The sequence below is a fragment of the Peromyscus californicus genome, unplaced genomic scaffold (genome assembly GCF_007827085.1).
Source record: "Peromyscus californicus insignis strain IS unplaced genomic scaffold, ASM782708v3 Scaffold_6__1_contigs__length_162567912, whole genome shotgun sequence".
Taxonomy (NCBI): domain Eukaryota; kingdom Metazoa; phylum Chordata; class Mammalia; order Rodentia; family Cricetidae; genus Peromyscus; species Peromyscus californicus.
In genome coordinates, this window is record NW_026294584.1 from 154,770,955 (window position 1) to 154,789,750 (window position 18,796).

The 18,796-nt window shown below is 41.7% G+C and overlaps 1 protein-coding gene across 4 annotated transcripts in view; it reads right to left on the reverse strand.

The window, feature by feature from the left end:
• Nucleotides 1-18,796, reverse strand: part of Abcc9 (ATP binding cassette subfamily C member 9) — a 134,034-nt gene that overhangs the window by 71,989 nt on the left and 43,249 nt on the right. For all 4 annotated transcript variants that reach the window (XM_052720779.1, XM_052720778.1, XM_052720776.1 and 1 more), the window contains exons 13-17: nt 17,445-17,485; nt 16,415-16,557; nt 8,764-8,872; nt 2,315-2,419; nt 494-566 (exon numbers count right to left, since the gene is read on the reverse strand). In XM_052720779.1, coding sequence (XP_052576739.1) covers nt 494-566; nt 2,315-2,419; nt 8,764-8,872; nt 16,415-16,557; nt 17,445-17,485 — 471 coding nt within the window. The remainder of the gene's footprint in view (nt 1-493; nt 567-2,314; nt 2,420-8,763; nt 8,873-16,414; nt 16,558-17,444; nt 17,486-18,796) is intronic.

Below are 18,796 nucleotides of genomic sequence, written 5' to 3' on the forward strand. Positions count from 1 at the left end.
ATGACAGAGACAGGACATTCCCAGAGCAAGATGACAGAGACAGGACATTCCCAGAGCAAGATGACGGAGACAGGACATTCCCAGAGCAAGATGACGGAGACAGGACATTCCCAGAGCAAGATGATGGAGACAGGACATTCCCAGAGCAAGATGACGGAGACAGGATATTCCCAGAGCAAGCTGGCAAGCTAGACAAGCTATGTCACTGAGCTCTGGGTTTAACTGAGAGATCCTACTTCACTGAATAAGGTGGAAGATTAATTGAAGAAGATTCTGAACCTCAATTTTGAGCCTCCACATATATGAACTCACCCCCCCACCCCACCCCACACACTCACACACATGCAACAATGTATGCACACATTCACACCATACACACACATACACACATGAAATGGAAATTAAATAAACATAAATAAAGCCTCCCCCTTCACTTTTTGTTAGGCTCAATTATCTTGGAAAAATACAAAAATGCTTATGCAATGAGTCTTACCTGTTGGAATTCGAATGTCAATATTGGATAATGTAGCTAAACCACTGCCCCATGAAAAGTATCCATTTGTCACCTAGAAAATAAGAATATAGGAATTAAGTTGATGTGTGGTACTAGTGGATAACTAAAGGACAGCCGCTTTCCAGTGTTTACAACTGTAACACAAGTTACAGTACACAGCAGCAGTCCAATCTGAGTTCTACGTGTTTAGTGGTATAAATGAGAAACAAAGAATCGGAGTTTAGAGAGAGGGCTCAGACGTTCAGAGCACTTGCTGCTCTCATACAGCTCACATGTTCAGTTCCCAGCGCCCATATCACTTGGCTCACAACCAACTCTAACTCCAGCTCCAGGAAATCCATCCAATGCCCTCCTCTTGTCTCTGCTAGCACTTACACACATGTGGTACATATAAACTCACACAGGGATACATAGGCACATACAAATAACAAACAAGTAAATACATACTTCTTTAAACTGAAAAAATTATATTAACCTGTCATGTACTAGAAAAGGAAAGTGTGCTGATGTCACCAGTGAAAGTGAGGACATGACTAAGAGGTCTCTGGTGACAGGTATGAGAAGTAACTGAAGATGCCACAGTGTCATCTGAGCATAAGAAGAAAAATTAGGGTCTGAAACCACCAGACAAGAGCCCGGAACATGTACAGTCACTCCTAAACAAGGAGCTGCATGATTTCCATAGGCCAGGCATTGAATCTCACTGCCTTGGCCTGGCCTGGGAAGTACAGAGGATCTGGAGAAGAGATTTCTAAAAGGGAAATGTTCTAGGACTCTGATACTACAATGTCCAGGAGCCTCTCTTCTGGAACCTGCTCATCATTGGCCTCTCCCTGGGATTTGTCCCAGCCATCAGTTCCCAGATGTGCCCCCAAAGCTGCCATTTCTACATGAGTTCTGCCTAAGCACAAAAGGCTGGGGAAAGTATAAAGCCAAGTTTGAAACTATATCAAAAACACTGTGTGGCAGGATAAGCTGAGGGAAACTGTATGGTACATGTATTTATGTTGGGTACCAATTTCTTCCCAGTTGAAATATTCTATCCTGAGGGGAAGCTTATCAAGACTCAGGAATTTCAAAGGGAAGGCTCCTTGAGATTCAGGCAATAAACAACTCACAAGTATCAAGAAGTATCTGAAACTTACAAGATTCACACCGCCTATCAATCCCTAATAATATACAACCAGTAAAGACTGAGGAGGCAACTCTCTGACCTGTCAAGTTCCCTACAATTTGTGCTGAGATCCTGGGTTCCAACTTCCCTGAGTCATCATCCGTTCTGGAGTGGATGTAGCGGCTTTGTGCCATCTGTGGTCCTGTAGGTAACCCCTGACCCATATTCCTGTAAGTAACCCCAATAGACTCAGTGGTTCACCAAGCTGAACTCTAATGGTGCCATTACATTACTCTGTCATGAGTTTCCTATCTTTGGTGAGTAGATGTTTATTCACATCTCTCTAGTACCGTGCAACAACTAATTTCTCCTTGTTTTCCTTTAAAAATGGAATTATAAAATACTGGTATTTTCTATGAATCAGTTTATATGTGAGTACTAGAGGAATGAGTTGAATACTAGATTTGAAAGAAATGTTCTTTTCTGGGTACCAGGCTGAAACTGAACCTGTGGTCAAGAAGTGAAGAAAAGAATTATAAACTCACTGGCATATGCTTTAAAGACTGTCAGGACTGTGATCCCAGTAAAGAGACCTGGAAGACACATTTGGGACACTTTTGCAGACGTCATCCTAGAATGTAACATAAACCCTTCCACTTACGTAAGATCGTAAGAGATGAACTAACCTTGATCGCAATATCCTCTGTCTCTGCTGGCCGAAGACGGCGAGATTGCTCGTAGCTGTCCAGGTGGTATCTTCCAGGCTGCTTCCTGTTTATTGGTTTTGATTGCTGTGTTCCAAATAGAAAAGGACAGATGTTGAAGCTTTATAAAAACATTGAGAGTTTCACCAAACGTTCACTCACATGGCTATTTCACTTCAATTCCAAGAAAAACAAGCAAGAGAATGTCAAGTTTTAGTCTTTCCTGGGGCTTCTCCACAAGAGCAAACGGTGAGAAAAATATCTAGTCAAAACTTTAACGCTAATTAACTGACCTCTTGGGAAAATGGAAAGAGAAAGATATAGTACTTGGAAATGATGGTGGGCAGAGTGCTGATCCCTGGAGCTTGTTGACGTCAGCCTAGCCCAGGAAACCTGAGCCCCGGGTTCAGTGAGAGCCCTTGCCTCAAAGAATAGGCAGAGGGTGAGAGAGGACACGAATACCCTCACCAAGCCTCTCTGTGTGCATAGGCTTGTGAGCCCACCTACACACACACACACACACACACACACACACACACACACACACACACACACCACTCAGACACAAATATACACAGACAAATAAATAAATGTTTTTTAAACCCCATGTACTATAAACAGGCTGATTAGATTGACCCTGAACAAATTGCAATCCATTTGGGAGAGCTATCAGACTTAAAAACAAACATTCCAGGAGGATATTAATGATCATTTTTGGGAATCATGAGAAGTTGACATGTGCACATAAATCAGACTGAGTTAGAACACACCCAGGAATCTATTGTGGACTAGCAAAAGAAAAAGACCTAGGACTTTTTGCTACACAAAGATGGACAGTGCTTCACCAGGAGATCCATAGGAGCGATACTGTGATCTACCTCAAATGCAGTACAGTTCTTCATCAGCAGACAGACCTGTCCACTACAAGGAAACCACAGCAGTAAGGGGAGGAGCATGTCTTTGCCTGTAAAATAGTTGTAAGCAGACCTGTGTTCAATACCCAAAACCCTAATTTTAAAAAAAGGAAAAAGAGCTGGATATGCTGGCAGGACTTGCAGGCTCAGCACTGAAGACATGGAGATAGGCCAGCTCAGCTCACAGGAAGCGCTTCAGGTCAGGGAGGGACTCTTGAAAAACAAGGTGGATGACACCCAAGGAGTGACAGCCAAGGTTGTCCCCTGGTCTCTACACACAGGAGTTCACACACACGAAGAGAAACATGCACACACATACACATGTACCTACATATACACACAAGGGCCTGGAGAAATGGCTCAATGGCTAAGAGCACTGACTGCTCTTCTAGAGGACTTGGGTTCAGTTCCTAGCACCCCCATGGAGGTCACAACTGGTTGTATCTCCTGCCCTCTTCTGGCTTATACGGGTACTGCACACATGTGCTGAATAGACATACATGTAGGTAAAACACCCATACACATTAAAAAGATTTTAAAAAATTTTAGAGTGAAAAAGCTCAATTTTTTTCTGCAAATTTAACAATGAAGTAGTTCTCCATAAATAATTATATGTCTTATTGAAATATCTTGTAGTGATGATTGGGTTTAAAATGTAACAATTTAAAACTGTTAATTTGCCTAGAAAAGCAAATGACTCTAGAAGCATGAAACTTTTAAAAATATTTCTGTCTGAAATTTCAGATTTGATATTTAAAAAATAGATAACTTCTGTGAGAACTAACAATGTCTGAAAATAACCAGTGATTTAATCCCAACAAGATACTGCCTTTCCAACTTTCATTAATTGATGTTCCAAAAGAACATCAACCATCAAACAGAACAATGCCAAGTCTTCATGGGAGCAACACAAACCAAAACCTCAGTATGAGAACAGATATCAGAGGAACAGCAGAGGTCAGGCCATCTAGGAAACACACACACACACACACACACACACACACACACACACACACACACACATTCACACTCACACACACACGCACACACACACACACACACACACACACACATCTTGCTTTAAAAGAAAAGGGGGTGGGTGAAAAGAAAAGGGGGTGGGTGATGAAATGTTATGTCTGCCCTCCCCACAGCCCTCACAGATAACACTGGAAGCACAGTGCACGGAACATTCTTGAATTACCACAACTCTTTAGGGTGGATGTACTTTGCACGCTAAGTAGATCTGTACCTATATCCTAGCATCACCATCTTCTAGAGTCATGGCTACTGTGGTAGTGCTGCCCCAAAGGCTCAGAAGAATGATGTCATGCTCTTTGTGGGACCAACGCAAGGATGACAAGTAGAGACGTGTTGACAGAGACTTGAGTCACAGCTCCATCGATGTAATTTGAAGAGACTTTGGCCCTAGAATATTACCAACTCTCTGGGGCAAAGCTACAGTCAAAATCACTCAACTCTAAGCTCTCACAGAATGTAAGCATCCCAAGCACTCTCAAGGACGAGTTTCCCTAGTATTGTTTTCAAACACACGGCATTTTTAAAAAGCTTGTCATTTGTGGTTTGGGCCCTCCACAGTGATGAATGACCCTCGACAGCACTAGAAGTCCAACCTGGATTCAATAACTGGAGATATTGGACGTGTCTGAAGGAGATTCTTTTTTCTTCCAGAATTCTTTTTGCAGTGTAATTTTACTCCTCTACCTCATCTTGTACAGAAAACAATTCTTCAGATAACTCCAACTCCATGAACTTGACCTCCCCTTTCTTTGAGGTTGGCTTGCTCTGTTCAATCTGCCTCCCTAGAAAATGGTCTAATGCATTCTTTGGGAGAGGAAGATCATCAAAAGTTTGAGGAGCTGGTTCTAATCAAACATTTGATTTTCTTTCTCTTAAAAAATATAGAAACACTTGAATGTATTTTTAAAGATTTATTTGTGTGTGTGTGTACAGGTTTGTGTAGGTGCACACAGAGGCAGAAGAGGCCATAGAGGGCATTCGATCCCCTGGAGCTGGAATTACAAGTGATTGTGAGCTGCCCAACTGGGGTGTCAGGAACCAAACTCAGATTCACTGCAAGAACATCAAGTATTCTTATGTTGATTGAGTTGCCTCTCTAGCCCTCATGAATTTCTTGGGTGGTCCATGCAGAGATGTAACCCATGACACTGGGACACTATATGCTCCCTGCTTTAACCTAAACTGGCCAGTCATTCATGTGTATTTGGATTTATGTACATGTCCACACAACATCAAACATCCTTTGCAGTCTTGCTGTGGCAACATAGACAGGCACACATGGCAATTATTTTTCAGACAAAAATCACACCTGTTCAATGAGACAACCAAAAAGATTTTTTTCTTTTTCTTCCTTCCTTCCTTCCTTCCTTCCTTCCTTCCTTCCTTCCTTCCTTCCTTTCTTTCTTTCTTTTTTTTTTTTTTTCGAGACATGGTTTCTCTGTGTAGCTTTGGTGCCTGTCCTGGATCTCGCTCTGTAGACCAGGCTGGCCTCGAATTCACAGAGATCTGCCTGTCTCTATCTCCCGAGTGCTGGGATTAAAGGTGTGAGCCATAGGCCGGGCGGTGGTGGCGCACGCCTTTAATCCCAGCACTCAGGAGGCAGAGCCAGGCAGCTCTCTGTGAGTTCGAGGCCAGCCTGGGCTACCAAGTGAGTTCCAGGAAAGGTGCAAAGCTACACAGAGAAACCCTGTCTCGAAAAACCAAAAAAAAAAAAAAAGGTGTGAACCACCGCCTGGCCAAAAAGATTTTTTTTTTACTTTAACTACAGAAAAGCAAATAAAACAGTACATATAAAAGTATTCGGGCACCTGGCTTAACTATTTTTAGCAGGTTTTTTTTTTTTTTTTTTTTTTTTGGTTTTTCGAGACAGGGTTTCTCTGTGTAGCTTTGCGCCTTTCCTGGAACTCACTTGGTAGCCCAGGCTGGCCTCGAACTCACAGAGATCCGCCTGGCTCTGCCTCCCGAGTGCTGGGATTAAAGGCGTGCGCCACCACCGCCCGGCTATTTTTAGCAGTTTTAAACACAATATGAAGAAAATTTTAATACAGATGGATTTCCTGGCAAGGACTTTCTGAGTTCCATTCAACTCCACTCAGAAGACTGATGTACATTTTTATTGGGTCGAGCATGTGACAAATGTATTCATGTTTTTTTCCAAACAGCTACATAAATGACTAATAGTACGCTATAATAACATGATGCATCTACTGACTTTACTCTTAAGAAATATGTACAATGCTTTTAATGGACTGTTTCAGAATTTTTCAGACATACTTTTCATGAAAGTGGTTTGTATTTATTCACTTATTTATTTATTTAGTGTGTGTGTTTTTTGTGTATTTGTGCATGTGGAGACTAGATATCATCCTTCACTGCTCTCCCCTGTATAATTTGAGACAGGGTCTCTCTGTTAGATTGGATGGCCAGCAAAACCCAGGGATCCTCATATTTCTGCCTCCCCAGCCCTGGGATTACAAGGGTACATCATTACACTGAGATTTATATGTGAATGCTGGGGGTATAAACTCAGGTCCTCATGCTTGTGTGACTATCTCTTTTCAAAAAGAGCCACCTCCATAACCAAAGAAAGGTTTCAACCAGTCACATTGACTTAAAGCTTGTCTCATGGCCTATGTTCCATAAATTTCCATCTCCAATGCTGATGTTTCTTCTTAGATGACAAGAAGTGTTGTAAAAGTATCAACTGCAAAATACACACCTCTTGATCTCACCCTAATGGTAATTGCCTGCCTCCTTAATCAGTGCCCTGTTTCAGTGAATGGCTCCACTGTCTACCCAGCAGTCAGCCAATCAGAAAGCATCCGTCCTCCAGACTTCCTTCTTCCTTGGTGCCATAATCTTTCAGCACATTTTTATTGATGGAACATACAAAAGACACAGAGGGATGTGGGGGTGTAGCTCAGTGATAGAGCATTTGCTTTGCATGGATGAGGCCCTGGGTCAGTCCTGAGCAACACACACACACACACACACACACACACACACACACACACACACACACACACACACACACTGAGAGACAGAGGGGAGAGAGAGAGAGAGAGAGAGAGAGAGAGAGAGAGAGAGAGAGAGAGAGAGAGACTAAATTTAATCACTTCTTCACCATAGTCACCACAACTGCAGCAAACTTCTAATTCTAGCCATCATCTCTTGCCTGTATTATTATAACCACTTCTACTCACCTCCCAGTTCCAATCTTTGCCCTACTGACCTCTCTCAGTAATCAAAGTTAACTTTTTGAACAATAAGTAAAATTATACCATGCTTATAATTCCAGCATTTGGGATGTGGAAGTAGGAGGAAGAATAGGGATTCCAGGTCATTTTTAGTTGTATAGAGTTCCAGACCAGTCGGGGTACGTGAGACACTGTCTCACAAACCAAAAACAAACAAGCAAGCAACCTTGTTCAACAACTTCTACCACACTTCCATAAATCTCAGCCCTTCCCGTGTTCTACCCAACCCTGTCACTATCATAATTGTGCCTCATCTTCCTCTTTATCACGAGGCTCTAAACACACTGCCCTTCTGCTCTTTATATGAACCAAATCAATCCACCACTCAAGATCTTCACATGTGCTAGCCTTCCTGTTTCCCAGTGTCCCTCCGGAAGACAAGCATCTGTGTTCTTCAAGTCTTGGCCCAAATGCTGGCTCCTCAGAGGGGCCATCAGGTGAATGACTACCCTAATTTAGAATCCCCTTCACTTCTTCATGTCCTTTTCACTTTTTTTTCCACACAGGAAATAGTCTTGTCATTTCAAAAATGGAAAACAAACCATGCTGGGAGAGACTTCGTGAGCCTTGTTCAGAGTGACAGTCTAGTTCTTGGCATTAAATACAGGGTAGCCAGTGAGTCTGGAAGCCTGGTGAACACATGACAAATGGTTGATTTCTACTGCGTATGACACACATCCAAATAGTACTGACTGCTTCCAGACCTTATGCAGCTATTGAGTAAATATTTTTGGTGAGGATGAATGAACCTGCCGGTTTACAAGTGAAAACACTCAGGTTAAAATTCTGGTTCTGGCCCTTCTAACCTTATGACTTTGTTCAAGCCACTGAAGCATGCAAAGGCAGTGTCTTCAGATGAAAATAAAGACAAGTAATGTACTGTAATATGTTAAGTGAATCAAAATACTTAATGTACCAAGAAACATCTCTTAAACTAAAATGTGTGCTAGAGCTAAAACACCTCCTAAGAATGTGAATAAGAAGAAACAACCTCTCAATTCCCTTTTGAATCAAGAAGGAGGTCATTCTCTCACAATTTATAGTGGCAATATTCCTGCATCTGTATATTGATTTCAGACATATGAAGATCAATTTTTGTAGAAGCAAGTAGCCATTTTTCTTTGTGTATATTTAAACAAATAAAGCTTACAGTTTTTTTCTAATTGCATTAAAACATATCATTTGTTTGGCCTGTCCTCTGTACGGCAAGACAAATACTCACCACTCCAGTGTGCTTCTTACAGGACTCGAAAGGCAGCGTGCCCTCAGCAGTCCGCCAGCTGTCCTCACCAATCTCATCACTCAAGAGAAACTCATTCAGCTTTTGAACACTGCAGAAAGAAACCAAAAGACACTGTGTCAGGAAACTAGGTGAGGTAATTGTCTAAGAAGAGCATTGACTTGTTCACTCTGGGACTTTATTACTAACATATGACTGCATAGACCCAAAAAAATCACAGCACTGGAACTGTCTTAGGAAATGGTATGCTATCCATCTTGAACGACAAGCATTTCTTTTTGATGTATGCACGGTGTAGCTGCCATTGTGCTCTCATGTTTTAAAGGGTATGGTCAGAAGAAATAGCCTTGTCAACTACAAGAATATCCCTTGCACACCCTCATGTTGTACTTCTGAACAAGGCCAAGTGCCAAGACCAGACTCAGGACTCTTGACCTCCAGGCCTAACAGTGCCTGGCCCACATTGCTATATGGATGCTTGCTCAATAAATCAAAGAATAAACAGACTAATGATTCACATACTATATCTGGTGGGTCCAAGTCTCCATTTCTCCCTTCTAGTATGCACACAAATCTCACTGAAGCTTTTACGGAATACATAAGCCTTAATGTTGCTGAACATTGAGAAAGCATGACTCCTCAGCTACACTGGGAGTGGAAAGAACTTTCTCTTCTCTGTGGAACATCCTGTCCTTTCTAGCTTTTAGTTATCAACCTAACACAGCCTACAGTCACCTGAGAATAGAGTCTCAATTGAAAGATTTCCTCGATCGAATTGGCCTGTGGGCAAGTCTATGGGGACTGCTTTGATTGATTGACCTATGGGCAGGTCTGTGGGGGTTGCATTGATTGATTGAACTGTGAGTGGGTCTGTGGGGATCACCTATTGACTGATTGACCTGTGGGTGGGTCTGTGGGGATTGCTTTGATTGACTGACCTGTGGGCGGGTCTGAGGGGATTGCTTTGAAAGATTGACCTGTCGGCGGGTGTATGGGGGATCACTTATTGATTGCTTGACCTGTGGGCGAGTCTGTAGAGATTGCCTTGATTGATTGAACTGTGAGAGAGTCTGTGGGGATGGCCTTGATTGATTGAACTGTGAGCGAGTCTGTGGAGATTGCATTGATTGATTGAACTGTGAGCAGGTCTGTGGGGATTGCCTTGATTGATTGACCTGTGGGAGAGTATGTGGGGATCACCTATTGATTGACTGACCTGTGGGTGGGTCTGTGGGGATTGCCTTGATTGTCAGTTGATGCAGGAGGGTCCAGTCTACTGTGGGTAACCACCATTCCCTATGAGAGGTAGCCCTAAGCAGAATAAGAAAGCTGAGCAAGCATAGCCCTCCAGTTGAGCCAGCAAGCAGCATTCCTCTACAGCTGATGTTTCAAGTTCCTGCCTTGACTCCCCTAAATGATGGGCTGTGATTTGGAATTATAAACTGAAACAAACCCTTTCCTCATCTAAGTTGTCTTGAGTCAAAATATTTATCATGTCAACAGAAATAAAGCTGAGACATATCCTCTTTGGCACCTCCAGTTACAATGTCCATAGATGGTATCCAGTGTTAAACCTCTGAACCTCCCTGCTCCCTTCCTCTAGGCCACTAGTTCTCAGTCTGTGGGTCACAACCCCTAAGGAGGTAGCATATCAGATATCCTGCATATCAGATATTTACATTATTATTCATATCAGTAGCAAAATCACAGTTATGAAGTAGGGACGAAATAATTTTAAGGTTGAGGGTCACCACAACATGAGGAACTGTAGTAAAGGGTTGCAGCATTGAGAAGGTTGAGAACCACTGACCTAGGCTCTCTGGCTGAAGGTCCCACATACTAGTGCATTATCATGGCTTTAGTATTATGTGTTATTTATATCTCTCCTATTAGACTGTGAGCACCTTTAAAAGGATAGCTCTCTGTGCTCTGGGGCTATCTCAATGTGTGCATTGTGATTCCTCAGTGAGGTTGGTGAGAGAATAAGTGGCTAATGAGTAGCAAAAGCATCTCCTGCTTGTACAAGATCCTTTCAGGAGCCACTGAGACAGTTAACTTCAGAAAATGCACAAATCCTGACCAGAGGTGAAGTTTCTTCAGCCACACTACCTTTACACTGCAAACACATGGATGTAAGAAGCCCTCTCTCAGATATCAAATGACGCAGCACTTACTCGACTTCCAACATCTTCCCCATCATCTCCCAGCCTTGTCCCCTGACATTTCTAGTGTCATAATCATTTCTCCATCCATACAAAAACACCTTTGGCCCTCCATGTACACTAAGATGTCTAGGGTACTTACTCCTCCCTCTACCCCCTCTGATAAAATTCATTTTCCTCTTTCTCCAACTAGTCAAAAGCCATGTATCCTTTTAGAGTTAGCAAGTACAGTCACACCCTTCAGACCATCAGGAACCAGACAGCCTCCCACTCCACTAAATAAACTGATGGTCATCTACAGGCCATGCCATTCTGTGTATAGGGATTCATTTTGCTTCTTGGCCTCTCTAAATGCACAGTGGACTCTCTGCTCATGGCTACCTATCTCTCCTCTTTGCAGTTATTAATGCAGCCACCAGAGAATGAAGACCCACATAATATGCTCAGGCACTAGGTGGTAAAAATGGTGATAAATGAGTAAAATTGAGATGTGTAAAAAGACCTACAGTATTTCGAAAGTGTTCTGGCCATTTCTGTGCATTGTCATGTTTTTATCAACCTTCAGAAGCAGGTGATATTATGGTATTCATTTGATAAATGAGAAAACTGAGTCTCAGATACAACCGCACAACACACCTAAAGTTGAACAATAAGTACTTTATGTCTGGGATTTGAAAGTAGGCATAGCTGATACCAATAAGTTTGTTGGCCCGCCTTCAGCACTGTTAAGCTCAATATTTTACTAATGTCTCACTTGTTTAGGAAACTGACGAAAGTGTTTACAGTTTTACATATGCACATGACCAGTTCACTTCTCAAATACTACTTTGGTTTTTTAATACATATTTTATTTTTGATTATGTGTCTGTTATGGGTATGCGAATGGAGTACAGGTATCAAGGGGAAGCCAGAAAAGGGTGTTAGATCCCCTGTAGTTGGACTTACAGGAGGTGGTCAGCTGTCTAACATGGGTGCTAGAAACCTAACTTGGGTCCTGGAAGAATACTATGAGATCTTACCCACCGCATCATCACTATGTGATCTTACCCACCGAATCATCACTATGTGATCTTACCCACCGAGTCACCACTCCAACCCTTCAAATATTACTTTGGATATTTAGATGCAGTTTGAAAACCTTGAACAGGTATTACAGTCCTGAAGAATAACTGATTTTTGTGGCTGATAGTTGCATGGTTTTTGATAGAGAGTATGACGTTTTGTCAACTGCAATACAGAGGCCTGGCCAAGGTGTAAGCATGCTTGATAATAAGTATCAGTAACTATTTATTTTACAGTTGGTGATGCAGGAGATGTGCCAAGCAGAAATGTCTCTGAGAGGCACACAAGAGAAAAGACAATGACTGCTGTTCTTGTTACTTTCCACTGGAAATGAGAGGTTTCTTTAATAATATTTTTTTCCTCTGGCAAATAACATCTTTGGACATAGTTACTACATTACGTATCAAATACCAAATACCTATAAGGAATACTCCAGAAGGGCAAAACACATAAATTATTCCTAAGGAAGTGGAGAATAAAGTTTAGCATTGTGAAAAAAATCACTCACTCAAATACTTTTTGTGTTTGAGACAGGGTCTCAGAGAGCACAAGTTGGCCTTAACTCAATATGGAGCAGAGGGTAACCCTGAAATCCTGATCCTCCTGCCTCTATCTCCCAAGTCCTTGGATTACAAACATGTGCCACCAGGCCTGCTCTTTTTTTATAAGAACTTTAATATTTTTCATTTTAATTTCACATGTATGGGTGTTTTGTTCGTGTGTGCATCTGTGCACCACTAGCATGCCTGTTACCTGCAGAGGCCAGAAAGGGATGTTGGATTCCCTGGAACTGGAGTCAAATTTTAAATAACAAGTGACATATCTCTAGTCTGTTTTGCAACACTTCACCCTAAAACTCAAACAGGGTGGGAAGTGTGAGGCTGTGCCAAGACAACCTGGATCCCCTTTGCCTCTTGGTTGCATTTTGTTATAAATGTAATAGCAGGTGTATTGCATGTGTGTGTGTGCACATGCTCTACCCAGTGAACATCACAAGGCTACTGGCTATCAATATGAACTCTGTCAAAAGAAAGTGTAGGACTTATCCTGGGGCAGGGAATTCTGTAGGGCCTTGCATTTTCCTCTAGTGAAGGGGTTTCTTGGTTTCTCTCATGCACACATAACAGAAGTGCATGAGTTTGCTTCAGCCCATCCCAACCCACCAAGTTTCTGAATATATTTAAGAGTCCAGTAAAGAGCTTATGACTTCTAGAGTCCTGAAGAGGAGATTTCAAAATCAGCTGACCAAAGTCTCCAATTATAAACAGGCGGCTCAGCTCACTGCCGGCCAACTGGCATTTGAGATTGGTCACGGGTTCCCAGGCACTGAAGCAAATGCAGAAGCCAGTCAACACTGGGAAAATGCTTGTTTGGGTTCCCAGAACCAGTACCCAGTGAGGAAAAGGTCTGGCCACTTCTGTTGACCCACCGTCTCTGTAGGACCTGCAAATCAACCCTGGACGTCATTTTAGAGAAGTGTGCTTTTAGAAGCACATTCTGTTTGGGCTGTGGCTTGGGGAAGTTGGCCTGGGGCCCTGGAAGTACGCTGGGCTTTATCAAACTGGCAAATGCCTTTTCTCCAGGAGCGATAAAGGGAGAGGGCCATGAGAAATCCACAGAGGGCTTTACCCACCTTCCACTGCACTAGGATTGTAGCATTGAGTTTGAGTTCTTTTGTCTTTTTCAAACCAACTCCCAAAGTCCTTTTAATGTTTGGCAGGCTCCTTCTTTCAAAGTCATGATATGTTATACATTACAGATTGCTTTTTATTTCGACTTCTAGCGCAGAGTCAAGTTTCAATTAATTAAGACTGTAACCATGGAAGGGATGGCCGTTAAATGGAGAAAATGAAAATAAGGACCAAAATAGCAGACTCTGGCTATTTATCAGTTTTATTGTTTGAAGTGGCTTCCCTTCCAGAGTGCTGCCTAATTTGGAAGGCTGACTGCGAACTACAGTCTATCTATGTAAGCCATCCAAAGGCAGAACAATGAGAGAAGAAATGAGGGTAGCTGAGGCCAGAGCATATGAGCTCTAAAGCCCAGCAGCTTCGGAGCAGTTGCTGATCTCCTGGCTCAGAGAAGAGGATTGAAGCTGCGTTAGGATGCCATCCCCCACCCCCACCCCATCTGAACCTAGTGCTTTTCTGGATAGCTCATCTGCATTCTAACATTATCCGGTAGTTAATCTATGGCAAGTCAGTATAAACTGTTGCCTACAACCAAGGTATTGAACATCAAATGCAAGGTGTCTCAGTAATGTATGTGCCTTGTGGAAATTATTTCATTTTGAAATGTTCTACTTTGCTGTTGATATAAGGGTATAATGGACCCTTAAGGGGTACTTGTTAAGGGCTCAGGTTTTCTTCAGTGTTGGAGCATGTAGACATTTCTTTCAAAGGTCAAAAATAAAAATGACAAAAGTTGTGTGCAGCACATGCTAAGAGTCTATAAGGCATATAAAAATTGCAAAGTGAGGGTGAAATATGACTTCAAGACTGCCCTGTTTATATAATGGTTTAGGACAGTAGATGGTGGCACAGAGAGCATGGTGTGTCTTGTCAACACAATTGTGTGTGTGTGGTACAAAGGGAAGAAGTGGGAAATGGTCACCATCATATGACACCTGCTTTTGTAGCTGTCAGTTATGGGAAATTATAACCAAGACAAAGTCTACCCTGGCTGGAAGCATACTTGAGAGAGAAAATTAACAGTTTTTCAAGTCTTCCTAATCCTCAAAGAATCTGAGCTGGGATTATTATTTTTTGGGGGGAGATTAAACTGAAATCCATGCGGCATATTCTGTTGATTCAAACATATCCCATCACTGATGATACACCTATAGACTGGTGCAGCTTCAGTGGCAAGCATGATGACCACGTTCATAGATACATTAAATATACCCATAAGCTTTGGCCTATATCATATCAAATATACATATAAGCTTTGGCCTACATCACTTAGATGAAAAGCATCATTGCCATCTCCATCAAGAACCTTTAAGGTACCACCAAAACTGTCACCATCACTTATAGAAGTCTGACCCAAGCCAACCATCAGAGAAGACTTCAAAGACAAAAAGGAGGTGTTTGCCTCGATACTAAGCATGTTGAGGGCGGGGAGATAAAGACATTCTAAATGTCTGGTAAAAAGCCAATTGTTCAATCAATTGGACTGTTTCTAAAGAATGGATTGTGGCATGACCAGGAAGGTTCCTCCTGCAGCAGATGGGAACAAATATAGAAACCCACTGCCAGACATTATTCAGAGAATGAGAGACCTTGGAACACTTGGTCCCAAATGAAATATCTCCATCAAATTCCTCAGAAGTCAGGGAATCCTGGGGAAGAGGAGGCAGAAAGAGTGTAAGAGCCAGAGGGGACGGAGGACCCCAGGAGAACAAGCACCCTGAATCAACTGAGCAAAGCTCATATAAACTCTCAGAGACTGAGGCAGCAAGCACAGAGCCTGCATCGGTCTGCACCAGGTCCTCTGTGTTTATATTTTGGCTTTCAATTTAGTGTTTTTATGGTATTCCTGAGTGTGCCAACAAGTTGGTCTCTGATTCTTGAGCCTTGTCTTAGGATCTTTTCCTTCTGTTGGTTTGTCCTGTCCAAGTTTAATGTGATAGCTTTTGTCTTATTATATTTTATTTTGTTGTGTTTTTAAAAATGAATGAATAAATGAATGAAAATTTATCCACTAGGGTAAAGGTTAAAACTGAACTGTCACTTATTCCTACTGTGAGAGGGAAAATCAGTTTCTCCAATGGCATGACACTTTGTGTATCAAGCCACTCCAGGATAGGACTCGTGTTCAGGAGTAGTTGACCAACATATAGTGGACTCCACGGTTTTTGTTTCTTGTTTTTTGTCATGTGTGTGTTTGTGTGTGATGTGTTTGTGCATGTCTCTCTCTCTCTCTCTCTCTCTCTCTCTCTCTCTCTCTCTCTCTCTCTCTCTGTCACTGTGTGTGTGTGTGTGTGTGTGTGTGTGTGTGTGTGTGTGTGTTTATTTGGATATAATTTGGTGTGGTTTTTTTGGTGTGGTTTTACTTTTTTATCTTATTTTTGTTTTTGTTTGTTGTTGTATTGGATTTTTGTTTGGTTTTTTTTTTGAGAAAGAACTTTAAGTTGGGTTGGAGGAGGGAAAGGAATATGATCAAAATAATTTAAATTTAAAAATTGTTTTAAATAATAAAAAATATAATAATAAAAAGGAAAAAATAAGGAGCCCCAATCTACAACACTTTCATAGGAACTAAAACACTGCAAGTTAACATAGTCAATTTCTAACAATGGTAATCTCTGACAGCGTTTTTATGGTTCCTTTTGTACTCTTGCAAATCCACCAGCAGGGGCACTTATTATTCATCAATAAGCAAAGAAACCCAGATAGTTTAGTGCATACCTGATGATGGCTTTGACCGCAAATCTGACCACTGTGGACAGCAGGAAGAGTGGGGTGACAAGGATGTGGAAGAGAGACAGAGAGGCAAAGGCCTCTGCGGGTTTCAGGGTGTTTCCACTGGCATATGCATGTGTCACAAACGTCTGCACAAACACAAAAAAAGGTTTACTTAAAATGTTCTGGTGAAAGTGGTACAAGGGACACACACGCTGACATTCAACTTGCCTAACCTAGCGTCTCCTTCCATGCTGCCATATCCGCTGAAACCACGAAGAATAATTACTTTACCCCAGACTCATGAGACATAGTGATCTGCACATGATCCTAGCAGTAAACTTGAGAGACAGACAAGACAGCTTATTTATAGACTAGGAAAGTGGCTTCTCTCAAATTACTGTGCATGGAGGAATAAACTGAGCAGAGAACTCAGAGTCCCAACACCCAGCCAAATGCTTCCCAAGCAACCCAGACTCACTATTCTAAGCAAAGAGAGTGGTCTAGCGTTTAAAGGTCTCTACTGTACAACTGTACAAAAACTCCAATACTGTAGTCTAGTGAAGACTTATTCTCACTTGTGAACACTATATGGTGAGAAATAGAATACAATTACTTATCATGTCCTGGTTGCTCCTATGAACTATTTTGTTACAAGAATGTATGAGAACCAGGCCACCATGATGGAGATGGACACTTCCCAAACACTGTTAGTTTTAATCACCTTCATCTACCCTTGGGAATAGGTTTTATTGTCATGGTTGGGTAAGGTACTGACATCTAGTAGGGTTGAAGCCAGGAATGCCACTATTTATACTAGTGCTAAGGATATCCCCTTACAGCAAAGAATGGTCTAAACCAAAGTAACTGCGCTGTCAGGGCTGAGCAATCCTGGACTAGAACCATTGGGTTGGAAACTACAAAGAAGGAAGTGATGAGGGAAGTAACAGCCATGGCCACCCACACACTCTCTGCTGGAAATCTTTCATGAGCACGGACCTGCTTCTATTTCTAAAAGCAAGAAAAAGTGTCTTACTGCAAGAACAGCCGCGATGGGAATTGCTGCATTCATGAAGACTGCGGGAAGAAATCAAATGTGTTATTTCACTGAACTGCGCAAACGTTTTCCCCATGTAAATTAATCATCCTCTATTAATGCTCCATGAAGACTAGAATGGCAGAGTATGTTAGCAGCATTTTGTCTGGCTCACCAATAGTCCCCAGGGCTGTCTCCTCACCCATGGCTTTATGAGCTCCCACATACACATTGTAGCCAGAAAGCACTTTTCTTTATTAAAGAATTATGACAATTTTCTTATTAAATGTTCCAAGCAACAGAATTCAGATAAAATATCCTTTGATGATGCAGATTATTAGAATTTTTTAAATGTGTGCTTTTGAGAGCATTTACAGGTTGTATATTTTATTTGGTCTACTGAACTAATTTAAGTTATGAAAATTTGGTTATTATGCAGATGATAAATGAGAATTTGACATTACCTCATGCTCAGGGTCCAACAGGGGTTATTAACTTTCACTTTTAGACCTTTCAGATAATAAATAATCTCATATCTTCACTTTTCCTTAAACCATAAATGCAGAGTCAACACAAGGGCAACTCAGAATTTTAGGCTAAAATCCTAGAGGGGTTTAGTGGTAGTATGTTTTTTTTTTCTTTCTTTTTTTTTTCTTGTTTTGTTTTAAAGACTTACAGATTCATTTTTAATTTATGTCTATGTGTATGAGCCTGAGAGTATGTTTGTGCATTATATGTGTGCAGCTGACTGAGGCAGCCAGAAGAGGGCATCAGACCTTCTGGAGCTAGAGTTACAGATGGTTGTGAGCCACCACATATGGGTGCTGGGAATTGAACCCAGGTCCTCTGCAAGAGCAGAATGTGCTTTTAACTGCAGAGTCATCTCTTCAGGCCCTGTTTTCATCTTTACTTTTGTTTATTAACACGGTCTCACTTTGTACCTGAGGCTGAACTTGAATTCGCAATGTAGCCCAGGCTAGCTTGAACCTCAAGGCAATCCTTCTGCCTTAGGATCCCAAGGGCTGGGGGCTATGGCCACACACCACCAAAAATGTTAGTGTTTGAGTCATAGTAAAACCAGATGGATGGTCTGTTAGGATCTTTCTTGGAAACCACAGGGTTTTATCAAAATCTGGCACCACTGTCATGTAGATACAAGACCGAGTGAGTATAAAGCACTTTTCATGGCATATAAAATAGAATGTGCCCTCAATGTTGACTATAATTCCATTTCAGAACAAAAGCATATAACATCACAAAGATCTAAAGTCATTTACAGTTCAAGAAATAATAGTGCATAAACCTCCAAATCTCTAAGCCCTTAAAGATCTTTGGAACAAAAATGACCCACA